The 27517-nt window shown below is 44.7% G+C and overlaps 1 protein-coding gene across 1 annotated transcript in view; it reads right to left on the bottom strand.

Moving 5' to 3' along the window:
• LOC131028762 (phosphatidylinositol/phosphatidylcholine transfer protein SFH12) overlaps nt 1-27517 on the bottom strand; it is a 150355-nt gene that overhangs the window by 82993 nt on the left and 39845 nt on the right. Inside the window, exon 4 of the mRNA XM_057959100.2 lies at nt 264-363. Within this exon, the coding sequence (XP_057815083.2) occupies nt 264-363 (100 nt within the window). The remainder of the gene's footprint in view (nt 1-263; nt 364-27517) is intronic.

Here is a 27517-nt window from a genome sequence, read left to right as displayed (position 1 = left end):
CCAAAATGAGCACAATGTTGATTTTTATTTATCAAGATAGAAAATACAATATGAATTATTCACTCAAGCAAAGGTATGTAAAATTTTGGAGGTCTACCTGATGTATTCATCAATCCTATTTGTCTTTTTGATGACTTTTCAAAAGCCTCTGTTTTGGCCAATCACAAACCTAGCATTTCAATCCTACTCCATTGAGTTTCTCACTTCATATTTACAAATGCATAGCAAAGTAATTTATATCTATTTGTAGGGAATAAACCCACCTGTTCAATTGTATCTGCACCAAAGTCTTTGCGCCATTGCAGCATGATAGCCCACATTTCTTTCGTTTTAACAAGATCAAACTTTCTTGCATGCAAAAACCTGCAAACAAGCAAAGGTTGAAATTGCAAATGACATTTCAAAGTATGAGATTCTAAAATATGAATGTAAGATCTTAAAAATTATCAAGCACATGGAATAAGCCACAAAGAAAAGAACAAGCCATGGCAGGTGTGTATTTTAGACTTTACAGAAGAAAGCCTACGATAGTTCAAATTAATGGCATTTGCATGTGATCATTTGAACTTCCAAAAAAACCACTCACAATTATAAAATGGAAAAATAAATATTTAAAATTCAGACAAACACATTAATACTAGCCCACATTGATGAGCACACACTTATATTGAGAAGGGGGGCTGAATCAATATAAGACAATCTTTAACTTATTAAAAACTCAACAACCACAATAGAGCAATCACATAAGATCTACCAACTAAGAAAGACAAGACATACTTGGAAAGTCTTTTGAGATTGTTGATAAATGGATTTGTCACATAGAAGTTTTCTTTGACTCACCCAACGGAAAGTGACAAACGTGCCAATAGTTGAGAGATTGCTATGAGGTTGCAATCTTCATCTGTATTTGAGAGGGGCAGCTCCCTCATATGATCCATAATTTTGAGTTTTAGGGTACTTATTACCAAAAAGTAATCAAGGAAAAGAAAACACTTAACAAGGAAATTTAGAGAAACTTTTGAACTTCAACATATCCAGATTAAGTTATCAAGAAACGGATATGTTTTCAATAAATAATTTCAAGAATACTACTAATCACTTTTGCAAAGATCATCATTAACAAGACATACGACAAATTAACGATGACATTTAGAGAACAAATTGACTCCACATCCAAAATTGCTTTCCATTACTTTGCTGAACAGTACCATTCAAAATTCCTTGTACAAAATTTTTGTGAAAAGTCAGAACCCTTTTTACAATGACAAAAGCTCTATTTATAAGCTTTGAAATTCATAACTACTTTTATAACTACCTTGGTAGCTACTTTCTTACTTATAGGAAAATAAAAAAAAACTTTATTCTGGTTAGGATTCACTCAATTTTTATGGAATCAAAGTCCATTTTCTAACCTTATTACAAAAAGGTGACATAAGTCACATTACATAAAGTACAACTTCAAACATAAGAAAGCAGTTGGTTGCCTTGACTACTAAATTATTTCCTTTCCTTTACTGTTATCCATTCCAGTTTTCCCTAAAGAAGTCACTTGTGCCACAACTTGGTCCTGATGAAGAGGAGACCTTGTTTTAAATGCCCTAAATAACTTGAAAATCAAGGCAAAAAAATTGTTCTTGGGAATAACCAATTGGTCATTCTTAGCCTCCACATAATTTGACTATTCTAAATGCCATCTAACTCGAGGAAAAGTTGACGAGATGAATACCACATGCATCTGGAGCCACTAAGATGCCACTCAACTTCTTCATTGTCCCAGTACTAACAGATTGTTTGCTAAACAGTTCTTTATCATTCATGTTTTTGAAATTCTTCTTGATAGTTTGAACTTTGTCTTTCAACGATGCATTTGGGTTGACTAAAAGGAAATCCTTCTAAACTTTAACCTTTACTTGTTTACAAGTTGCCAAGAGCTTTTCCTATTCTGGTGAGACCTGACTGATAGTACCCAATTTCCATTCCACAATCTAGAACCAAGAACCAGATTGGTTATCTTCTATAGTCGTAAAGATCTTCTCACCGACTAGGATATTAACGTCTCTCCTTGTTATTTCCTTACCATCCTCCAGAATTCCTTACCAAACTAATTCCGACTTTCCTAATTCTCAAATCTTGTTCAATTGACTCTTTTTTAACCTCTGCTTCATCATAAATCCCCTTGGATTTCCCAATGAGATTTCATGTATCCATTTTGACCTATTCAACCCATTTTTTTTCACCCTCCCATATGATTAATATTTGTGGATACTCTTTATGATTTCTTTATCAACATTCGCCTCAAAAATAGGATCTATGGAAGAGTAAATTGCATTTATGGGAAAAGAATTTGTGTCCACAATAGACTTGAGGTATGTGTTTGCCCTCTAGATGAACAGTTTAATGCATGTAGATAGAATAGTTAACAAAGAACAATAATGTCATAGATTTCAGATAAACAATATCAAGTCACACAATGTATATCAGTTGCCAGCCAACAGAAAAGATACAATTCCATTCCTAATCGTAATAATGACAAGTAACATCACATGGTATATAAAGGTACCGAGGGGGTGCGAGGGACAACCACCGCACCCGTAACTACCTACCCTCAGTTACATCACTAGACAAAGTACTTCCTAATTGCTTAATTACTTTTTATTACCGTACATACAATATGCCGCCAACATCATCCCCCAAAATAAAAAAGGTTGTCTCCTGACGACTGAAAACAAAATGGGATGATCAACAGAAAAAGAAATCATGACTGAGAATGGGGCTGAGGAAGCGTCCATAATGGAGATGCCACTGCTGATGTCGATGGTGCAAGTGTCGGTGTGGCTATGAGACATCCCCATAGCTCATAGACCTGCTCAGTCCTCAACTTCAAGTCTCGTTCCACAATCATCTGCCTCTCCATAGTAGTCTTCACCATCATCGCAACCTCCAATACCTCCTTATCCTTCCTATCCACCATCTCCAAGGCACTAGCAAGACAGCTCTCCAACATAGCCGTCTCCTCTCGAAATTCCTCTAGCCGTGCAGCCAAGGCAGCCTTCTTCGACCTCTCATCCGCCAACTCTGCCTCCAAGGTCGTTCTCTCAGCTACCCGCGAGGCCTTCTCCCAAGCCAACTACTCCTTGTGCGACTCCATCTACTAGAATCGAGCAGCTAACTCCTTCCTTGCTGTCAACGCTGCCTGTCACTGGACCTCGGTGCCATGAGCAATATGTTGTGTACGCCTAAGATCATAATATGTCTCCCTGAAGGTCTGCTCCATGCGCCTCAACAAGGACTGCATATGAGTTTCCCCAGGATGCTCTTGAAGGCCCCATTCCTCCAACATACTCAGTCTCTCTCTGGTGGGCCACCCTCGGGCCTCAAAACACTGGGCAAATGTCTGGGTGCAGCCCCCACCCACAAACTCTAACAGCTGTTCAATCTGCCTCTGTCCGTGCATCCCCTCGTGACTGCACAGAAGCTATAATCCATCGTGCTCCAGCAGCCATCTCAACCAGCTCCAACTATGTGTCACTGCCTTCTACGAGAGATGCTAGTATGCCTATATCCTAAGCCTTCTCATGGGAACTCTCCACCAACTCCTCCTATCGAGGACTCTGTACCACCTCCTCCTGACGGGGACTCATCGTCGGCTCCCTCATGGGCGGAGGGTCTCGCTCCACTACACTGATGTCCTCTGTCGAACTATCACCTACCAAATCTACTACCTCATGGGGGCCTGGCAACTCTCGATGTGGGGAAAGAAGGGCTGCTCCCACTAGTGCCACTGGTGCCAACTAAAACCGGCTCAACCATGCACTCATCTCAGCCTAGGATGGGATGCCACTCTACACATCCGCTCCACCCCGTGGTGCCAACCCTACTACTGTGACTGCCATGGCTCCCTCCATATCCCCACTCAGTATGGCGTCCTCTATCAGAGTTCCTCCATCAATAGCTCCAGCAACTACACTCCCACCACTCTCTGTGGCTCTGGTGCTGCAGGCAAGGCCACAAATGTCGTGCTCATGCCTGGAGGGGTCATGTCTACAGGTGCTCTCAACTGCCCAAAACCTAGTACCGGCACAAAAGTTGTCATGGCACCAAGAGGTGGTGTGAGCTGCATGAACTCACTCTTCCGAGATGACGGTGGAGGTGTGAACAAGACTGTCGAGGTGGGTGTGACAACAACTATCTCAACAAGAGGGATGGAGGATGTGGTATCTCTCTCATTTGTAATCATCTGGAAACTCCCCTTGCTGGTGTGGGATGAATCAGTGGATGGTGCCTCTGTACTCTCTTCACCATCCTCCCCATCCGTGTCGACTTCAAACTTTGATTCTAAAACCACCACCTGTCGCTTCCTCTTCTTCCCTGTCTGCAATTCACCTCCTGGCCCTAGGATATCCAAACGGGTCCAATAAAAAATAGGTGGCTAGTCAGGAGCCACCCGACCGCTCGGCACCAAAAGATCCTGGGTCTCTGGTGGTATTTGTTGGCGCACCACATCGAGAAATAATCTTATGGCATGGTGGGGCATGTAAAATGTGTGATGTTGCAGCCTCATAAACTCGTCCATCCGGTCCACCAAGGGCGATGCCCAATCATACACCACCCCATTCCTTAGTCCATTCATGAGGACAAATTGGGCAATGGCGATGTCGGATGCCCTACTTGCCCCTATGAGATGACTCTTCAATACATCCAACAGGCATTTCCACTCCCCTTCTCATAGAAAAGTCTTCTTCAGCCCTCTGCCCTTGCTTGCATGCTTCAGGCTATCCTGTTCCCTCTGCATGAGATCGCTACGACACATTAACTTCAAGAGCGTCTCTTTGAAGTCGACAGTACGTTTCTGGTTCTTATCAATTTTCTTTCCTTGAGACCCTGGAATGCCAAAAACTCTCATAAATTCCTTTGTTGCAGATGAAACCACAATCTGGTGATGTTCACAATCGAACACTAACTGTTGCCGATGCCTGTCATAGGCGTGGATCATGCTTCTGAGCACTACCTCAAAATTCTTAATACAAAAGATGGGCATCTGGATAGCCCAATGCACCTATGCATGTCTCAACTGCTTCTTGATGGCATCGTCGTGGGGCGTCTTGAACCACCACTTCCTACAATCAGCCCCACTCAAGCCCTCGAACGTGACTGTCTCAAAGGTTTCCTCGTCTTTTGCCACCATCTGTACCTGCACTTTTGGTCTTATTTTATGTGCCTTACGCATGTTGTTGTCACCCATGCCACCTCTTACTTACACCTGAAGGCAAAATTCAAATGTCATTCCTCCTGGGTGCAGAGGGTGACACCACTATAGCAAGTAACTGTTGCTGAACTGTTTTTTCCAACTTTTTCCTCCACTAGGGTCCATTAACTACTTTTTGTTTTGTCGTTTATGCCTTTAAATATAAAAAAATAGGGTTAGGGAAACAATTTCAGCATGTGCGTACCCCCTCAATACGTGGCTTCCTCTAAATGCTACCCCTCGATTTCTCGATTTTGTCTTGCTTCCGTCGTCATGCCATGACTCTTTGTCGTACTTCGTGCGCCTGTGGTTCGTACTGCACCGTACGGTAAGACTATACCGTACGGTAATTCTTTTCCCCCTCCGTCATGTGGTGTACGATGAGTGTACTTTCCGTACGATTGTTTTGCAAAACGAAATGCTTTCCCTTTCGTCGTACGGTGACTATACTAACGTACAGTTATTTTCCTCCACCCCACAATTATGTTTTTCTCCACCGTACAACAAGTATCGTACAATTTTTTTTCTTTTTCTTATTTTCCTTCTTACCGCGCACCGATATTTTTTCCCACCGTACAGCGAGTGTGTATCAAACAACGATTTTTCTCCTTCCCGTCGTACGGCGCATATATACCATACGGCCGCTTCTTCCTTCTCAACGGCTTTTTCCACTTCATCGTACGGTAAATATGTACCGTACGATGATTTTTTTATTTTTATTTTTTTTTAAAGAATTAAAATTTTACAATAAGTCTCCCCACGAGAAGATTCTGGGTCGGTCCTCTGCCTACGCTCACGATATGGTTTTAGTATCGACCCATTAACGCTGTCGGGAACCTCCCGTCCATCCAGTGTCCACAACTTGATTGACCCGTTCTCAGCCACTTCTCGAACTTTATACAGCCCTAACCACCTTACCTTGAATTTGTCGGGTTTAATCTCATTGTGCCCATTGTACTTCAGCACCAGTTGTCTCGGGGTGAGCCTCATCCACTTTAAGTGTTTGTCATGCCACATCTTCCTGCATTGTTGGGTTACCTCGGTGGCCCATTGAGCCATCATCCTTTTCTCGTCCAACTTGTTCAAGACGTATAACCTTTCTCTTAGGCTTTCCATATCCACGAGTCTATTCTCAATGGCGATGTGAAGGCTTGGCACCATGAACTCCACTAGTACAACAGCTTCCTACCCGTACATGAGTTGAAATGGTGTCTGGCCTGTAGTCACTTTGTAGGTGGTGCAGTATGCCTACAAAACAGAGGGTAAATTTTCCTCCCGGTCTTCTCCCTTGACACCGCAAGACTTATAGATCACTCTAACTAGAATCTTGTTGGTAGCCTCAGCTTGGCCATTAGCTCGTGAGTAATAGGGGTTGGACAACGATTGAACGATTTGAACTCAGTCGTGAGTAATTTGATGATGTCGTTCACAAAGTGTCCACCCCTGTCACTAGTCAACTGGATGGGGATGTCGTATCACGTGATTATCTGTTCATAAATGAATTTTATGATACTCAAGGCCGAGTTGTCAAGCAAGGCCCACGCTTCTACCCATTTGGTTAAATACTTTGTGGCTACCACAATGTAGCGGCACCTCCTGGCATGGCTGGCCTTGAGTGGCCCAATAAAATCCAGCCCCTAGCACTCGAATAACTCTTGAGCATGTGAGGGGTTGAGTGGCATGAAATCCCTCTTCAACGGCTTCCCATCTCTTTGACACGTGTCACAACCCACTACCCATTCTCTGGCGTCATTATACAGTGTGGGCCACCATAGACCTGCCAATAGCACCTTCCGTAAGATAGTGTCGAGTCCCATATGGCCTCTCACGAGCCCCTCATGTGCCTCCCTCAAAACGCTTGGCACCTCTTCCTCCATCACACACTAATGCAACACCTAGTCGGGCCCCATTTTGTATAGCAATCCATTGATTAACTAGAATGTACGGCTTCTCAACAAGAGTTTCCTCTGTTCCCCGAGTAGCATACCTTGCGAGAACACGGAGGTGGAGAGATATTCCCCGATAGCAGTATACCATGATGGTAGTACTGCGATCCGGAACAGGTGAGCATCTAGAAATTCATCTTTAACCCCCTCTGGCGGCTCCCCCAACCTTATCCTTGATAGTTGGTCAGCTATCACATGGCTTTTTCCGAGTCGTACAATGATGGTGAATGTAAACTCCTGCAACAAGAGTAGCCATCTACTGATCCTTCCTTGAATAATTGGTTTATTGACCAGATACATAAGTGCATGGTGGTCCACGTAAAACGTGAACAACATCGCTAGAAGGTAATGTCTGAATTTCTGTGCGGCATATACCATCCCTAGGGCCTGTCGCTCCATTGTGTTGTAATTCTTTTCAGGTTTAGACAATAATCTACTTGCAAAATAGATTGGATGGTCCAGTCCATGGTCACCCACTTGAGCTAATGTGGCACCAATTGCGAAATTGGAGGCATCCACATGGACATGAAACTCCTTGTCCCAATTGGGGTATGCAAGGATAGGGGCCGCCACTAGCCTGGTCTTCAACTCTTCAAAAGCTTTGCCTTTCGAGGTCCCCCACGTGTACGGCTCACCCTTCCGAGTTGGTTTATCCAAGGGGTAGGATATCTTAGCAAAATTCTTTATAAACCTTCTTTAGTAACCAATGTGGCCCAAGAAAGATTTTACCCCTGTGACATCTATGGGTGACTCCATCTCCACGATCACCTAAACCTTATCAGGGTTTGTCTTCAACCCCACTTTACAAACAATGTGCCCGAGCAATTTGCCTTGCAACACCATAAATCTGCACTTCTTAGGGTTGAGTGCCAATCTTGCCCTCCAGCATCTCTCCATGCATTCCATTAGGGCTACCAGATGTGTGTCCTGCCCACTGCAAATCGACCAATCTTTGAGAAAAGCTTTGAAGTTTCCCATCGACATCTTCTCAAAGATGTGCAGGATGATCCTTTGAAAAGTTGTCGGTGCATTGCATAGACCGAATGGCATCTGGTTGTATGCATACACGTCGTCTTCCACCACGAAGGTGGTCTTAAGCTTGTCCTTGGCGATGGAAATAGGGTTATAACCAGAAAATCCATCCATGAAAGAATACATCTCGTGACCGGCTACCTCTTCCAATATGCTATCCGTGAAAGGTATGGGAAAAGGATGCTTGATAGTGACTGAATTCAAACACCGAAAATCGACATTGATCCAGATTTGATTGGCCTCTTTCTTTAAGGAAATGACAATAGGAGACACCCATTCGCTGGTCTGGACCCAGAAGATGATGCTAGCTTCCAACATCTTCTCTATTTCCTCATTGACCCTTGCGACATAGTTTTTGTTCATCCGGTACGGCCTCTTCCACACCGGCTAGGCTCCAAGTACCAATTGAATGCGATGTACACACATCTTGGGGGGCACTCCTTTCAAATCTTTATATGTCCAAGCGAAAACATCCTTATACTCCAAGAAGATTTTGAAAGTTGCTGCCTTCAACACAGGATCCCAATCATCCCCCACCAATATGTTTTTTGGGTCTTCCTCCTTTTCGAGGTTGGTCACCTTCAACTTGGACTCCTCATACTTAATAGTTTGTCTTTCTCAAACTGATGTGTTGGAGCTTCATCCACTCGGGCCTCCCCTTCTCTGTATTCTTCGTACTCTGGTGGGAACACATCTTTCTCATCCGACTCTTCTATCTGGAGCATGTTGCATTGGAATAGCTCATAGTCCTCCATCTACCAATGGAAGAGTCCATTTAATGAGCACATGTCGTCCTCTGTGCAACCCTCGAGTTCCAACACTCCTTCACTATTTGGTTCCATTGGCTCCTTCCCTTCATCCACACCCATCGTCGCGTCCTTTGATTCAAACTCTGAGGAAGACGCCAGCTCCTCGCTTACCATTTGTGTGCGGAGATCAATGACATACTTCCGCCCACCTTTCTCCATGGAGAGGGTGTTCCTCTTCCAATTGTGATTTACCTTTGTTGTCACCAACCATCCTCACCCTAAGATGGCATCATAGCCCTTCTTGTTAAGAGGGATCACCACAAAATCTAGTAAGAAGGGTTGTGTGCCAATGGTCACCTATTGGGCCATCAGGGTGCCGAGTGGCTTAATACCATGTTGGTCGGCTCCCACCAAATTGAATGTGGGTTGCCATAGTGTCGGCTTCCCCAGCTTCTTCCATGTTTCCTCCGACAACACGTTTACTCTGGATCCTCTGTCCACGATGGTATCCGTAAGGATGGTCCCAAGGATGCCCATCTCTACCACCGCGTGGTGTCGACCACTATTGACGACCAGCAACTTTGGGTCAGCCGAAGGGCTGACTGGGACTTCCAGTTGATTTGAAGGTGTGTAAGAAAATGTGTGGGTCGTGTTTTCCACAGAGCTCAGGATGGCAATCCTTAGTTGTGGCATTGTTTCGAGAAGGTCACACACCTTTACTGGTACCTCTATCTTAGAGACTTGCCACATAATATTTTTCTTTGCCCCCATACGGGATGAGGTGCTCACTGCCTCCATTGTTGCCCGTCATTCTGTCATCATGCCTCGTTCAATATCACCCTTTGCCTCCAGTGCTCTTTCCTTTTCTATATGAGGGTTCGGGTAGGTGGCCATCTTTGCTTGTGCTCGAGTGAGTGCCAACACCTCCTTTTCCTCACCAGGTTTCTCAATATTTAATAGATTCACTCCGAGCTTGGGGCAATTTGTGTCGTCGTGGTCGCCAGGACCACACCATCTGCAAAGGTTCTGAGGGGTTTCAACCTTCTCACAATCCCACGCAAAAAGCCCCCACTGGTTGCAAGCCCAACATTGAATCATTGGTCACCCTTTAGCATCGTACTGCATCCGGCTCCGATTATTGTTGTTATTGTTGCCTCTTCCTCCCATTCGGTTACCTCCATATCTGCCAGATGATGTCGTGGTGTTGGCTTGGGGTTGGGATGTGCCCGCAACAGCGAATGGTGATGGCTGCTCCTGGGTGAAGAGCACCTGATTCCCTCATGTCTTCATATTGTAGGGACACTCTTTGGTGGAGTGTCCCAACACTTGGCAAATTTCACAGAAGCCCTTTTTAAGACAACTGCCTTTTGTATGACCTTCCTCCTTACACTTGATGCACCACACTTCCTCATTCTTGCTCGTGCTTCCCTTCATACTTTTAAATTCCTTCATCATGCGGTGCATGTCCTTCTAGAGGGCTTGCACCTTCTTGTTGGATCCCTCATCGCTGTTACTTCCATCCGAGGATTCCTTGTCACCAAAGGACTTGTCTTTCTTCTTACTAGACGTCTTGCCTTCACTTTCCAAGTCCATGGCGCGGTTATAGGCATCCTCATTGGACGTGGGTGGTACAATTTTCATTTTCTTCCCGAGGGAAGATTTCAGACCCTCCACGAACCACCTTTTCTTTAATCCATCCCCGGGCTGGTTGTCCATCTTTCCCAGCAGTTCCTTCAATCGTCGGCTATATGCTCTAACTGTCTCGTGTTTTCCTTGCTTCGTACTCAGGATTTCCGTGACGATTTCATTGTCGTCCCTGAGGAGTCGAAACTTCATCTCGAAGGCTTTATGTAATTGGTCCCAAGTTCCTATCTTTGTTTTATCCATATCAGAGTACCAGTCGATGGCTACCCCTCGTAGGGTGGCGGGGAACTACACCACCCATTCAGCCTTGTCGGTCACTCCATTGGCCAACCAGATCGTTTCACATGTACAACAATGTCGTACAGGGTCTTCCTTCCCATCTCCAGTGAATTTAGGCAGCTTCTGCCTGTTCGCCATTATGCGACTTCGCTGCGACCCAATCTGCCCTCCAGAACTCGACCCTCCAGACACTAGTCCTCCAGAAGGTACTCCGCCGAGACTTGATACGTTGGGTTCCACCAGGTTACTCTGACTACCAGGGTGTGATGAGCCCTAACCGAACAGATTGCTTCTACTACCATGCCCTTGTGTCCTCCTGACACCTTCGGTCGCACCGGTATCTTCTGCCTCTTTTCTCTGTCTCGGTCTCCTCTTCTCTCCTGGTCTTGGCACCTCTAAATGGTGTGTTCAGCTCTACCGTACTCCTGTCGCCAATCTCTTCCAACGTGAGGGAAAGGTCCCCCAGCCGCTTTCTAGTGGTTTCTATTAACACAGAAACTTGGCCTTCGCCACTCGAGCCATCATTGCCATTCCCGCTTCCTTCTTCAAGAAGTTTCTTTAGCCATCTTCGACATTCGGCTTGTTGCTCCAACCTTAGTACCCTCGTTATTGCCTCGTGCCCGTCTTCTTCTTGTACCTTCGGCACACAATTTATGTCCTTATTCAGCGTCACGTGCATCAATTCCTTCGTTTTGTGGGACTGAAGGTTCGCCAGCGGTTTTCGTCACGTTCTTCCTCCTTGCGCCAACTCCTCTCTTCGAACTGTTGTAAGATTTGTTGCCGTTGATTCTCGCGGTATGTTTCCTCTCGGCGGTTTTGAAGGGAAAGGAAAGCTTGTGCCAATAGGTTGGGCAAGTTATTCATCAACTGGTTTACGGTCGGACTTATGCCAAGGGCACTCTACACAACGTTCTCAGGGACGTCTTCTCGTGCTGCTTCCCTTCATACGTGAGTTTCAATGGACACTTGCAGTATGCACCTAAAGTCTATCGTGGATGCCCTTTCCCTTTCAAACAATTCTTCGGGTTCGTCTTCCTCAGGGCTGCTCCTCCCTTCATTCAATGGTTGGCCCATTATCGTTGTGCCATGTAGTATACTCCCGTCATTCCCAGGTTTAACTCGGCAACGACGCCAGATGTTTGCCCTCTGGGCGAAAAGTTTAAAGCATGCAGACATAATACATAACAAAGAACAGTAATGCAATAGATTTCAGATAAACAATATCAAGTCACACAATGTATATCAGTTGCCAATCAACAAAAAGATACCATTCCATTCCTAATCGTAATAATGACAAGTTACATCACATAAAGGTACCAAGGGGGTGCGAGGGACAATCATTGCACCTGTAACTACCTACCCTCGGTTACATCACTGAACAAAGTACTTCCTAATTGCTTAATTACTTTTTATTCCCGTACATGCAATATGCTGCCAACAGTATGAAGTCAAAGTCTGAACTTGTTTCAATTGCTCTTTCGTGTGTTTTTCTTTTTCCGTTCTCTACACTACTTTGGCAATCGACATTTAGAAATTGTGAATATCATCCTCAAGAGTTGAGGGACTGAGGTCTACTTTAATGATTTTGAACTCTGCCTCAATAGCTTCATCTATGTCTTTTTCTAAAATGGACTAAGGGACTTCTAGACACATATCCCCTAATAGAGAAACCATCGCTAACCTCAAGGTGACCTTTATCTTCTTTGGTTTTTTAGTCTCTAGAACATGTTAGCTACTAAATCAAACTCGGGAATGACCAACTTGGAAACTTTCCTCTTCTTCAATAGACTTTGTTTTATCTAACCTAATAAAGGACAATGTGAGGATTCTAAGATATCAATAGCCGATGGATAAGATATCACAAGCTGAGGCGAAATAGGTGGTTCAATAACATCGTGTGGAGGAATATTTGCATATGTTGATGGTGAAACCTATGTGACATGAGAAGAACAAGGTATTGTTGTGTTGTGCCCACACTCCCCATCTCCAATAGGGACACCCTCTCCTTTTGTTGGCTTCACTGGTGTTTTGAAGCAATTTTGTACTTTTGAGAAAAGTATGAAGCCTAGGCCAAGATGTGTCCTCCAAGCATAAAGAACCAAACTAGAAGAACAAGGCTTCAGTTAGAATGGCCTTGAGGAAGTCATTGTCAGACTTGGACATTGAGCCAAAAGAGAGTGAAAATTTTCAATGGGTCTGAACTTGCATAATACCCTAGAAGCAAGGGAGCATGGAGAATGGAGCATAGAGTGAAGATTAGGCATGAGAAGAACAAAGCAAACAAAGAAGGGAGGTAAGGAAGCCTAAATACCCCAAAATATAGGCCAGTCCAAGCTTAGAAATGAATTTTGGAGTTTTTTCGTCAAATTCAATGTTTGCAATCTAGGCGAGACAAAATCTGAATGGACCTTAATCAAAAACCTGTCTCAATATCAACTTTGTTCATGATTCCCTTCAAGTCGGTGATAGAAAGAACTTTAGGAATCTTAAGAAATGCTCCTTGACAAAATTTCATGTATCAAAAATAGGAGATAGCATAAAAAATAGGAATTAGCCCTATTCCAAAGAGTATTCCTACCTCCAAAGTTTAGCCCAATATTCTGATTCTACCCTCCAAACTTCAATGTTTGCAATGAAATAAGGAATAGACTTTGTTCCTCTTGGCCTTCCAAATGCCTAAGTTTATGCCAAAGTTCTATCTTCCACCTAGCAAAATTCAACTTTAGTAAGAAAAATGGGAATAAGCTCTATTCCAAAAGAGCTTCCCAAACCCAAACTTAACTCCGAAGTTTTGAACCAAGCACTTAACATTTGGTATATGCACAGAATTTTGAAATTGCCTGCTATTCCTAAGCTTCGTACCACCAAACTTTATCCCAAGTTTGCAGGATAAGGTCTAAAATCCAAACTTTCAAACCAGTTCTCCTCATGGCACTTCAAGTTACATCCTGGGTGAAGCAATTCAAGTCATGATTGGGTAGAGTATCAAGCTCTTTTCATGAACAAACAAAGTTGCAGCTAAAACTCAGTGTTATAAACCCCAAGTAGGAGATTTCCCTTTGGTCCCAAAAGGTGTCTTAGTCCCAAGTTTCCACTGAAACCTATACAAAGTTTGGTGCCTACATAAAATGTTGGAATAAATCTTGCTCCCTTTTCCATTCCTACCTCCGAACTTAACTCGGATGTTCTAACCCCAAGGCAAGTTCAGTATTGGCCTTAAGAGTCAGATTTAGCCTTAATCCTAACCACCTTCCCACCCCCAAAGTTTAGGCCGAAGTTTGCATTTTCTCGCCAAATTCAGTAGCAGCAATAAAATAAAGAATTGTTATTAATCTAAATGGTGTCCTAATGTCGAGATTGGATCCAAGTTTTGCCCCAAGTCTGAGTTTTTCTCTTCGAGTTCAATAATAGCAACCAAGTTAGGAATGTATCTTATTCCTAGAATCCTTCCTAAGGCCAAAATTCTAACCAAGTGACCTCAAATTCAGTATTTGCATTAATGCTGGGATTAGGCCTCTATTCCCAAATGTTCTCCTAACACCAAATTTTGTGCACACTCCTAAACTGATTCCACATGTCGAGTTTTCCAAGGTCAAAGTTTCCTTGGGTTCTTGAAGATCCCAATTGGCCCCTTATGATTGGTGATAGGAGTTTGCGATCAAATTTGAAATGCTAAGATGCTTAATGGTGACTTGTTTTTGCAGATCAAACACCCCAAGGATCTAGAGCAAGGTGACCACCAACGTAGGCCATGTGGGAGATGCTTAGGACAAAGGGAGGCTCTACAAGTATCACAATCCGAAGCACCAATTGAGGATAAGATAACGCCAAGAGATGAATTCAAGGTCAACACCCTAAGGATGTCAATGAACGAGCCTAAGACAAAGTATTAAGATAAAAAATCACTATCATAGTGCAGAAGGCCAAATGGTGTTGTTTCTAGAAATCTGGAAGACAGTGGCAGACACAAAAAAATGCTACAGGAGTATGCAGAAATGAAGAAAGAACAGCTGGAGATGACAGAAAAATAAATTTATTGTAATAGCAAATAATTTATTGTACAATAACTACTTTTTGGCCCAATTTAATGCAATTCAAAGGGGGGCCAAAAAGTTAGTTATTTCCCCAGCTACCAAATTTGCCTTTTTATGTCCCAAGCCCTGTGAGCATTTGTCTTCTAGTAGGATTAATTGAAAACGGTTCAAAAGGTGGTTGAGGGTTGTTGAAGCCATTAACCAAAAAGCTGTCAGGGTTTCTAGAAGTCAAATCTAGGCTGTTGGTGTAGAACACTTACCTACTACTGGGGGAGGGGGGGAAGGGGGCGGGGTGGTGAATCAGTAGTAGACTTTTAATCTTTTATCAGTTACTAACTGAAAGTAGAAAGATATTGAAACTGGAAAGAAAAGCAGTCACAAGAACTAACAACACAAGATTTTTATGTGGAAACCCAATTTGGGAAAACAACGGTGAGCATGCTACTAGGATCTACCGTCCTAATCCCAGCCTCACAATCAAAACTCCTATTACACATTTTAAAGATTGCATACACATTTTGCTATCAGTTTACATTCTTGTCTGTGCTTTCAGTTTTCACATGTCTGCTAAGGGTCGTGTTTAAAAACCAAATGCAATTTCTAACTTTTCACTATGTAGAAATTAATAATTATATTTTACTTTCTCTTCATAGATGTCTTGAATCTGATAATACCCTACTACCTTCATTTGCCATGGGCCCACATTCTTTCAACTAATCATTTTGTGCATATCCTGAAATCATTGAATTCCATGATATGACATCTCTTTAAGTGCTTTGCTAACAGTTCATATGCCTTTCTTGTGCTTCCACATTCTGCATGCCATTTTGTGGGGTTCAACTTCACGCTTGTTACTTGCATTTGCTTGAAAGTTTCAAAAGACTTTTCAACAATTCCATTTTGTACATATCTTGTAACCACGACATGCCATAAGAACACATCTCTACAAGGCATTGTGTCAGATAATTCAAGTGCTCTGTCTATGATTCCACATTTGGCATGTATTCACAGGAACTACAACTATAATATCATACAAACAAATCCTCTTTCAATTATATTTAGATTGATGCCCATTCTTTGTCTTTGAAGCTTCTATTTGACATGTAGGGAGAGAGGATATTAGTAACAAGTGTAGAGTTTGACTCAAAATCTGCCATTTGCTTGAAAATCTCTAAAGCCTTTTTCAACGAATCCAGTTTGTGCATACATTATGCAATCATTGTGTACATAAGAGGAAATTTCTTTGAGGTGTTCGGCCAAAAAGCTCAGCAACATGTCAATGCTTCCATAGTTTGCATGCATGTCTACACAAAGCATTTGTAACTTCATTATCATATTTGGAAGTAGTTATTACAATGTGAATAGGGAGGATGATGGAGAAGATTGAAAAGTGGCAGCATTACACCTACAAATGGCATTTTCTTGAAAGTTTCTAAAGCTTGTTTCAATAGACATATTATTTCCATACCCTACAATCACCACATTGTGGGATGACATCTTTGCAATGCACTTGGTCAAACAATTTGCATGCACCATGTCTATGCTTTCATTTTGCATGCTTGGTTTAACATGTTCCAAAAGATGATCTATTATTAAATGGTTATTAACGCTAAGAATCAATGTGAAGAAATCTTGCAATATAAACTTCTTTATGTAATTACAAATATGAAATAAGATAACCAAATCTGAAAAATGAAAGTGATTGCAACATTCAACAATAGTATAAAAATCAGCAACCAAATGAGAGACCACAATTACATGGACAAACCATTTCAGGAAAAAACTCCACCAAAGAAAGAGGACAAGTATATTATTACTCTTCAAAACAGAGAATGCTACAACAATACGCTTCACTTCACTTCTTTACCTAAACCCGGAATCACCTGGAAACCTACAAATAACTCATGATAAGACTACTATTCCATGGCTACAATTTATAGCAGACTAGGAGAGGGAAAACCACTATTGTTTCCCAAGAAAAAAGGCAAGAAACTACTTTCAAAAACCCACAAGTAGGAAAGTGAACAACCGATAGACATAATAAAATATTAATTCCCTTCGAGTAGCCCCAACATGGGTGCCTAATCCATAGCCACTCAGACCTTTGACCTTCTGGATGCTTTGTAACTCCTAGATGACTATTTAGATCTCCCAACGGGCACCTTTCTCCTACCACTCTTGGGCACCCAATGCATGACCCTTCATCTCCTAGTGTGGACATCCAAAGGGGAGTAATTTGTCCATTTTAATTTATCCTTATCATCTTTAAATGTCCAACTCTTGAAAACGCAATTACAATTATCCATAAAGTAAAAATATTTAATATTGTTCTCTCATGTCCTAGGGAACACTTTCCAAGGAACATGGAGACATATGAATGGCATAGGATTGCATCATCAATGTCACCTTATCCTAACAATTAACCAATTCCCTTTATTTGCTCCAACATTGCAAAGTGGCCCTATCTTTTTGCTTATCGGTTGTTAAAGCTTCATCTCTAACCTTTTGGTGCCGAGTCTACGGTTGCCAAGTGGAGCCCAACACCCGATATTAACAGCTACATTTGTCACTTCATAAATTGGCTATTCAAATAGCATGCAAAACTTCATCAACATTTTCTAAAAGGTTATTAAGTTATGTATAAATGTCGATAATGCTTAGCTTATATTTATCATCGAGATTCAAAGAAGAGTTAATAACTAGATGAAGCTGCCAATTATGTTTAACTTGACTTTTCCAATGTTTTAGGTGGACGTTAGGAACCAAACCATTGGTGTTGATAGGATTTGCATACTTATTGTAGCGGATTGTGTTTACCCCGTGGAGTGTGGTATTAATATTGCATATCAACAGTCAGATAATAAACATAGAATAGAATAGTAACCAAGAACTCAGAGCAATGCTTCCATTAATGCCAAAATGTCTAGTACAATAATCATTCTTGCCTAAGTATCCTCAACAACAAGTACAAGAGCATATATAAAGACACAGTCAAGGGTTGCGGTTACCACCCGTAGAGAACCGTCATGCAACAGATAACTACCCTCAACGACACTAACATACTTAACCAACGTAGCTTAGCAAGTAATACAAAGCCCATTTTACGACCAACATCACCCCCCGTAAAGAAAAGTCGTCTCCGGACGACAAGGACAAAAATCCGGGACTGACACAACAAAATGGGGATAAGTACAATGCTACACAGAAGAAAATCAAGAAGGAGGAGGAGGAAGTGTCCCTGATGAAGAAGGCCTAGATTGTTGCTACTCAGTAAAGTGCCTCAAAGCATGCTCTGCCGCCAACTGGCGTTCCCGAGATCTCTTGACCATAAACACAGCCTCCAACAATTTCTTCTCCTTCGCATCCAATGTCTCCTGAGCCGTCCCCAACTGGGTCTCCAGCAACATCCGAAATTCCCACTCCTGAACCAATACAACATCTAGCGCCAACCTGGATTCCCTCTCTCTAGCCAACTTCGCCTCTAGCACCAATCTGGACTCCCTCTCACGAGTCAACTCAATCTCAATAGACCGCCTAGCCTCCACTGCAGCTAGTCTCTCAACCTCTACAGAAGCACCCCGATGTTAAGCCCATTGCAGGGCTAAGTAAGTATCTCGGAATTGTTGATCCATCTCCTACACCAAGGAGTACAGCTGGTGGCTACCCGGAAGCCATGGAGCCTGCCAAGCACTTACCATCTCCGGTGTCTCCACTGTGGGCCATCCCTGAGAAAGAAAACATCGCTCAAACTCCTCCTCACACTACCCAGTAAGGACCTGCGCTTGCCTGGCTAAGGCTCCTGCAGCAACATCCATCCCAGTTGCCTGCATACTCTCAGCCAGCTTATGGCCCTGTTCCAATAGTGACTCTCCTACCTAAGTAATGTGTGCCATGTATACACCCATGGAAGCCAATCCACTAACGACCTCTGGCCCGACCTCAATATCTAATGGAGACCTCACTCCGGAGCAGGCATTCGCACCGTGGGTGTGCACCTCTACCTCCTGCAGCACCTCTGTCCTATCTGAGACATGCACCTCGGCCCCCATGAGCTCCAAACCCACGCTATCCTCCAACTCCACGACCTCATCGGGAATGTGACAGCATCCCAATAAAGGAGGAACTCCGATCGAGTGCATAGGCTGCATTGCCCACACACTAAGTCAAGCATTTGTGGTTGCATCCATAGGCTCTCCCAACAACCTGCTAGCCTGCCCCACGACGACGCTCTCAATGTGTGGAATTTCTTGCGTTCCCACATGCTGAACTGGCTTTGTCACTCCTCTGGTACTAACTGGCTCCTCTGTATGCACGGCTGAGGTTGGCGCTACCCTTGATCGTGTCTCCTGGGGTGGACTAAGGGTGATGGTCGGCCATAGTTACCCAAATGAAGGGCTAGGGGTCTGTGTCCTCGCATCCATAGGCAAAGTACCCAAAAGAAGGGCAGGTGAAAAAAGAATCTTCCCTATGGGAGATGCAACCTATTGTGTGCCAGCTTGCGCCATGCCCCCACGACCGTGTCCCTGCTCTCCAACGGCTAGTCCCACACTCTCTAACTCCTCGTTCTTTGTACCCTCCATGCAGAATGACTCCTCCGCGTCCTCCTCTGAGCTGTCACTTCGCATACCATCGTCCCCATCAAACTCGGAGACTACCACTTGTACTTTTCTTTTCTTTGAAAACGGCGAAATACTGTTGGGCCCAGAGCCCAAGCTGTCCAAATGCATCCAATAGCAGACAAGTGGGTGTGTATCGTCCGCTGGTAACTGTGGTTTAAAGTCTTTGTCCTCTAGTGGGACCTAGTCCATCGTGGCCGCAAGGAACAAAGCAATGGCATGGTGTGGCATATAAAAAATTTTGTGTCGTAACAAGAGAAATTCCTCCAACTTATCTGCTAAGACAGCTACCCAGTCATACTGTATCCCATTGCGCAGCTCGTCCATGAGAAATATGTGCTGGGTAGAAATGTCAGAGGCACGGTTGGAACCGGTGAGCCTGCTTTTCACCACGTCCATTAAGCAACATATGTCACCCTCAACAATGAAGTCCTTCTTCACGCCCCTCTTCTTCTATGCGTGAGCTACGTCTTCCCATTCCTTCTGCGAAAGTTGACGACAAACTAAACCCAGCATCTTTTCCCTGTCCTTCTGTGAGGCCCTCTTCCCTACCTCATCGATTTTCGTGGCTCCTGTGGCTGGCAGGCCAAAAACCCAAGCAACCTCTGTTCTGGAGAAGGACACAGTGAGCTTCCTCCCACAATAATCAATCACCGAGCAACGCCCATGGCTATCATAATTCCAAATCATGGCTCTAAGAGACCCTTCGAACTCCTTTATCCGAAAGATTGGCATTCAGATAATCCATTGTACGCCCGCTCTCCTCAAATTCTCCTTCATTGAATAGTCTTCCAATGTATCACTCCACCATTTTCTGCAATTCAACCCATGTAAACCCTCAAACATCACAATGTCCGTTGTTATCCACCATGGGCCTGCTGCAACGTTTGGTCGATGCTTCTTTTTACTAGTACTTGTGTCCATGCCTCCTGCAATCCTTACTTCTGATGGTAAAACCCTTGCCGTCTTGTCCAAGTCTGATAACTGTGCTCTCCACTGGCACTTCCCTGCGGAATTCATTTCTCAACCAACGGTTATACCATTACCTTTTCCTGCGGTAGTGCGGCTGCGCATCCCCTACTCTTTGTCGTAAATGCTATCTCCTGATTTCCCCTCCCCTACGGACGTTGGAGACAATTATGACTAAATCCTCTTTAATGACTTCCACCGCTGCGTAGATTAATTTGCATTCAGTTTAACCTCTTCTCTTCATTGTGGAGAATTGAACCATCATTCCTGTCTTACAACAAATATTGGCAAAAATGAATATCCTTACATCCGGTTCATATGGACTTCGCTCCCTTTGGCGGTTACCTCTTCTTATGTTTCTATTCTTGTGGCTTCACATTTTTCTTTGCTCTGTCTCTATTCTCCTGGAGGCGTCGGCGGAGCTCTTCCTCTATTTTGTGGCCTTGTCTTCTTTTTATTCTCTCGCGACCTTGTTGTTTTCACGGGGTTGTTGTGGCGGTGGTTTTCCCCACCGCACGGTGGTTCCACCATGGCCACTTTTTTTTTTTCCACTTAGGACTTGCTGGTACGGCTTCAATTTGGAGCCGTTCACAGCCTGGGGCACCTCTTTTCCATCCAACGTTGTCAGCCGAATCATCCTGTTGGCCCCAACTTCGCCAATTCGGAAGGGTCCTAGGCATCTCACCTTAAACTTCCCTGGTTTGATCTCGTTTTTGCTGTTGTATTTCAAAACCAGCTGTCCCTAGGTGAATTTTGCCCGTTTTAAATGTTTTTCATGCCATACTTTTCTTCTCGCTTGTGCGACCTCCGTGGCCCACTGCACCACCATTCAACGCTCGTCCAACTTCTTCAAGTTGTAAAGCCTCTCCCACAAGCTTTCCATGTCTCCGAGTCTATTTTCAATTGCTATTCCCAGACTCAGCACCATGAATTTGACAGGCACCACTGCTTCCTGACCATACATCAGTTGAAATGGAGTTTGACCGGTGGTCACCTTGTAAGTCATTTTGTAGGCCCATAATATGGAGGGTAACTTCTCCTCCTAGTCCTCCTTTTCTACCCCGTAGGACTTGTAGATTACCGACACCAATATTTTATTAGTGGCCTCAGCCTGCTCATTGGCGCATTGGTAGTACAGGCTCGATAATGAGTGGAAAATCTTAAACTCGGTGGTCAACAGCCGTATGACATGGTTCACAAAGTGGCCCCCTCGAGCACTTGTCAAGTGAATAGGTATGCCATATCTCGTAATAATTTGTTCATAGATAAATTTAGCCATACTTACTGCAAAGTTATCCGAGAGGGCCCTCGCCTCCACCCACTTAGTCAAGTATTTTGTCGCGACCACAATGTAACGGCACCGTCATGCACAGCCAGCCTTAAGATGCCCTACAAAGTCGAGTCCCCATCGTTCGAAGAGTTCCTGTGCATGCGAAGGGTTGAGGGGCATGAAGTCCCGCTTCAAAGGTTTACCCGCCCGTTGGCAAGTGTCGCACCCCACTACCTATTCCCGGGCGTCGTTGTGTACAGTTGGCCACCACAGCCCTACCAGCAACACCTTGCATGTCGTAGTGTCCGAGCCCATATGTCCGCTTGCGAGTCCTTCGTGTGCCTCCCTCAATACACTGGGGACTTCCTCCTCCATGACACGGCACCTTAGTTCCTGGTCGGGTCCCATTTTGTAGAGTAAGCCATTGATCAATTGAAAGGTCTTGCTCCTTAATACTAGCTTCCTCTATTCCCCTGGAGGCATGTCCTCAAGGAATTGGGATGTCGACAGGTACTCTCCAATATTCTTGTACCACGAAGGGAGTACGGCTATTTGGAACAAGTGCGCATCCGAGAAGTCATCATTTACTCCCTTCGGAGGTTCCCCCGACTTAATCCGAGACAGGTGATCTGCTATGACATGGCTTCGTCCTAGTCTTACCACAATTGTAAACATGAAATCCTGTAGTAGCAACAACCAATGGCTTATCCTCCCTTGAATAATAGGCTTGTTTACCAAGTACATTAGTGCCTGGTGGTCTACGTAAAATGTGAAGGGTGTAGCCAGTAGGTAATGTCGAAATTTTTGTACGGCGTAGACCATGTCGAGGGCTTCGCGCTCCGTGGTATTGTAGTTCTTTTCAGCCTTGGAGAGCAACCTGCTCGCAAAATAAATCGAGTGGTCCAACCCATGTCCCTCTACCTGGGCTAGTGTAGCCTCGATGGCATAATTTGAAGCATCCACATGAACGTGGAATTCCTTATCCTAGTTCGGGTATGCGAGTATCGGTTCTCTCATCAATCTTGTTTTCAGCTCTTCAAATGCGTCGCTCTGTGGCTTTGTCTAGATGTATGGCTCCCCTTTTCGTGTCAATCTATCCAACGGGTGGGACACCTCAGCGAAGTTCTTGATGAACCTCCTGTAGTACCCTACATGACCAAGGAAAGACTTTACCCCCATGACATCTGGAGGAGCTTCCATTTCTAATATGACCCGAATCTTGTCAGGGTCCGTTTTCAATCCTTCTTTGCACACAATGTGTCCAAGCAATCTTCCCTGTGGTACCATGAATCTACATTTCTTCGGATTAAGGGTCAACCGTGCCCTTTGACATCTCTCCAGGCACTCCCTGAGGGCCTTTAGGTGGATGTCCTGCCCGCTGTAAATAGACCAATCATACAAGAAAGCTTTGAAGTTCCCTACCGAAATCTTGTCGAAGATGTGCAAGATGATGTGCTGAAAGGTCGTCGGTGCATTACATAGGCCAAAGCCCATTTGGTTGTATGCATACACACCGTCCTCCACCACAAAGGTAGTTTTCAACTTATCTTCCTCTGCGATGGATATCTGGTTGTACCCAAAGAACCCATCCATGAAGGAGTATATTTCATGTCCAACCACTTCCTTGAGGATGTTGTCGGTGAAGGGTATGGGAAACAGGTCTTTAATAGTGACAACGTTCAGACACCGGAAGTCTACACAGATTTGTATCTGATTGGCCTCATTCTTGAGGGAAATCACAATGGGAGACACCCATTCGCTTGTCTGGACCTTGAAGATTATGCCCGCTTCCAGCATCCGCTCAATTTCATCATTCAATCGTGCAGCATAATTTTTGTTCATACGGTAAGGCCGCTTCCTTACCAGTTGGGCTCCCGGTACCAATGTTATGAGGTGTACACATAGCTCTGGGGGCACCCCCTCTAGGTCCTTGTAAGTCCATGCAAAAACATCCTTGTACTCTAGGAAAATTTTGAAGGCTGCGACCTTCAACACTAGGTTTCAGTCATCTCCGACAAGGATGACCTTGGGATCACTTGCCTTTCCCAGATTTGTCTTCTTCAAACTGGCTTCTTGGTATTTAATAGGTGCGCCCTTCGGGAACTGGTGTGCGGGAGTGTCATTCACTCAGGTCTCCCCTTCCTTGTATTCCCCGTATTCGGGAGGGAATGTATCTGGTTCTTCCTCGATACTCAATACATTGCACGAGGGTGTAAACAACTCATAATCTTCCATTTGCCAATGGAAGAGGTCATTCATGGAGTCCCCGTCATCCCCGAGCATGCTTCCAACTCTAATACCCCTTCATCATTGGGCTCCATTTTGTGTCGATCTTCATCCCCACCCAACTGGTCTCCTTCAGATTCGGACTCAGAGGAGGATGCCAACTCCTCGCTCACCATCTGCGTACGGAGATCGATCACGTACTTCCTCCCGACGCTTTCTAGGGAGAGCATATTCCGCTTCCAATTATGGTTTGCCTTTGCTGTAATTAGCCACCCACGTCCGAGAATGGCGTCGTACCCTTTCTGCTTCAGTGGAATCACTATAAAATCCAGCACGAATGGTTGCGTGCCGATCATCACCCGCTGGCCCATGAGGGTACCCAGGGGTTTAATCCCGTGTTGATCTGCCCCTAGCAGATTGAACGTGGGGGACCACAATGTAGGCTTTCCCAGTTTTTTCCATGTCTCTTCTGGGAGCACATTTACTCCTGACCCTCTGTCCTCAATGGTGTCCGTCAAGGTAGTCCCCAGGATGCCCATTTCTACCACTGCAGGGTGGCGTCCGCTGTTGACTACTAGCAACATAGGGTCAACCGTGGGGCTTACAACCTCCTTCGTTTTAGCTTGTGTGGGTATGGAGTTCAAGATAGACGTTTTCAACTGCGGTATGGTTTCAAGGAGGTCTTGAACCTTCACGAGTACCTCTATTTGCAATATTTGTCGTAGGATTCTCTCTTCTCCCTTCGTCCGTGATGGGCTTGTGGCCTCGTGGCTGTTTTGCCCTTGTGCGGCCATTTCCTTTGTGATCTCGACCCTTGCTTCCCGCACTCTCTCGATCTTCGTGCGAGGATCGGGGTATGTGGCCTTTTTGGCCTATGCCCTTGTGATTGCCAACACTTTTACCTTCGTGGGTTCGATGTTCAAAAGCTTTACTCCTGGCTTCGGGCAATTTGCATCCTCATGGTCGCCTGGCCCACACCATCGGCAGAGGCGCTAAGGGGTGGCTTCCTTCGTGCAATCCCAGGCAAAGTGCCCCCACTGATTGCAGGCCCTACATTGGATCATTGGTCGGCCCTTGGCATCATACTGGATACAGCTTCGGGTATTGTTATTGTTGTTATTCCTTCTGCTGCCACGTCTGTTGTCTCGGTAACCTCTAGATGATGTCGTTGTGTTGGTTTGTTGGGTCATACCTGCTGGCGCGGATGTTGAACAGCACTTGCGTATTTCGGGTCTTCATATTGTATGGGCACTCCTTGATGGAGTGTCCCATTACTTGGCAAATTTTGCAAAAGGCCTTCTTCGGGCATGTACCCTTCGTATGTCCTTCCTCCTTGCACTCCATGCACCACACGTCTCCTTCGGTCCAGCTAGTAGAGCCTTTCATTGCTTTATATTCCCTCATCATACGCTCCATGTCCCTCTGCAAGGCCGTCACTTTCTTTTTCAACTCCTCGTTACCACTCTCAATAGAGGAAGAGTCATTTTCCTCGGAAGAGGACTTCCCCTTTTTCTTGGACGTTTTGTATTCACTTTCTAAGTCCATAGCCCTATTGTATGCATCATCGTGTGACGAAGGAGGGACTATCTTCATTTTCTTCTTCAAATTGGGTTTAAGGCCTTCTACGAACCACCTCTTCTTGAGTCCGTCAGCCGGCTGACTCTCCATTTTCCCAATTAGCTCCTTCAAGCGCCTTCTGTAGGCACGAACTGATTCCTTTTGTCCTTGTTTCGTACTATATATCTCTGCCACTATTTCATTATCATCCCGGACTAGGCGGAACTCCTTCTTGAAGGCTCTCCGCAGCGTGTCCCATGTGGCCACTGCAATTTTATCAATATCCGAGTACCAGTCGATGGCAACTCCTCGTAATGTTGCTGGAAATTGTGTCGTCCATTTGTCCTGGTCCGTGACACCATTGGTCGTCCATATGGTTTCACAGGTTCTGCAGTGCCTTACGGGATCCTCCTTCCCGTCGCCGGTGAACTTCGGTAGCTTCTGCCTACTGGCCATTGATGGGGGTCATGTTCCCAGAGGTGGTTGTTTCTATCGTGCACCCATGCCAGTGGTGTTTCCTATTTGAGTGACTAGAGGTATGGTGTTTTGTACCCGCATGCTTGGTGTGATGGGTCCCAAGAGGGGGTCCTGTTTGTCATGTGCCTATGCCACCTCGGCACCTACGGTCGTACGGTTGCCCTCTCCTCCGTTCTCACCCTCGTCCTCTGTTCGCTCCCTTTGGTGGTCCTCCGTGCGCGGTGTAAGGGATAAATTCCTAAACTGATCTCGGGTCTCTTCGACCAGATTTCTCCGTAGCCTTGTTTCTTCCAAAAAACTCTTCGTAGCTTCTCACCCTACGGTGTTCTGGTGAGACGTAGAAATCTCCTTCGGCTTTTGCTCCTGCACCCTCCGTGACACCTCCTTGGTTCCCTTCGGCAGGTCGTCCTTCGGCAAGTTGCCTCAGCCTCTGTCTACGTTCTACTTGTTCCAGAATCAAGGCTCTCTGTGCGGCCTCCCACTCCTCACTATGTGCCTTCTTATTTCTATCCTTATTTAATAAGTTGGGCATTAATTCCCGTACATCTTCATAAATAGCAACAACACATAAAAAATAGAACACTTCTTTATTAATTCATCCCGTCGGATACAATTTATGTCAATAGTACGACACCATTATTACAGTATAGAATGTTCTTTATTCTTCTTGGAGGTTCAAGGTTCAATTTCCCCTTCGCCTCTTGCCATCACGCTCCGCTTCCCAGCGACAATTGTTTTCTTCATACTATCAGAGGGCCTATTGGCGTTGCTCCTCATGGGCAATCTCCTCCAAGCGGGTTCGTTGTGCCAATGATGCCTGTGCAAGCAACGGGGGAGGTGGTTCATCAACAGATTCACTGCGGGGCTAACTTCCAGTGCGGTCCACACGGCACTTGTTGGGACTTCAGCCTCCGTGGCCTCTCTTCGGACGTTGGTCTCAATGGTCGCCTAAAGCAGGATTGAGAATTCCCTCATTGCAGTGTCTTCTCCGTCGTAGAGCTTTGTTTGTGCGTCGTCGGCCTCTGGGTTAATCTCACCAACGGGTAGGCCCATCGTGTCCGTATGCCATCCGCTCCTTCCTTTCCCGAGTATGTCTAGGCAACGGCGCCAGATGTTTACCCCATGGGGTGTGGTATTAATATTGTATATCAACAGTCAGATAATAACCATAGGATAGAATAGTAACCAAGAACTGAGAGCAATGCTTCCATTAATGCCAAAATGTCTAGTACAATAATCATTCTTGCCTAAGTATCCTCAACAACAAGTACAAGAGCATATATAAAGACACAGTCGAGGGTTGCGGTTACCAACCGTGGGGAACCGTCATGCAATGGACAACTACCCTCGACAACACTAACATACTTAACCAATGTAGCTTAGCAAGTAATACAAAGCCCATTTTACGACCAACAGATTGTTAAATACATGTCGACTGCCTTTTTATGAAAGTTTCTAAAGTTTTTTATCCAG

This window comes from Cryptomeria japonica, chromosome 5 (assembly GCF_030272615.1).
Source record: "Cryptomeria japonica chromosome 5, Sugi_1.0, whole genome shotgun sequence".
NCBI lineage: Eukaryota > Viridiplantae > Streptophyta > Pinopsida > Cupressales > Cupressaceae > Cryptomeria > Cryptomeria japonica.
The sequence above is the reverse complement of the archived record's forward strand: the minus strand, read 5'-3'. Positions and strand labels throughout refer to the sequence as shown.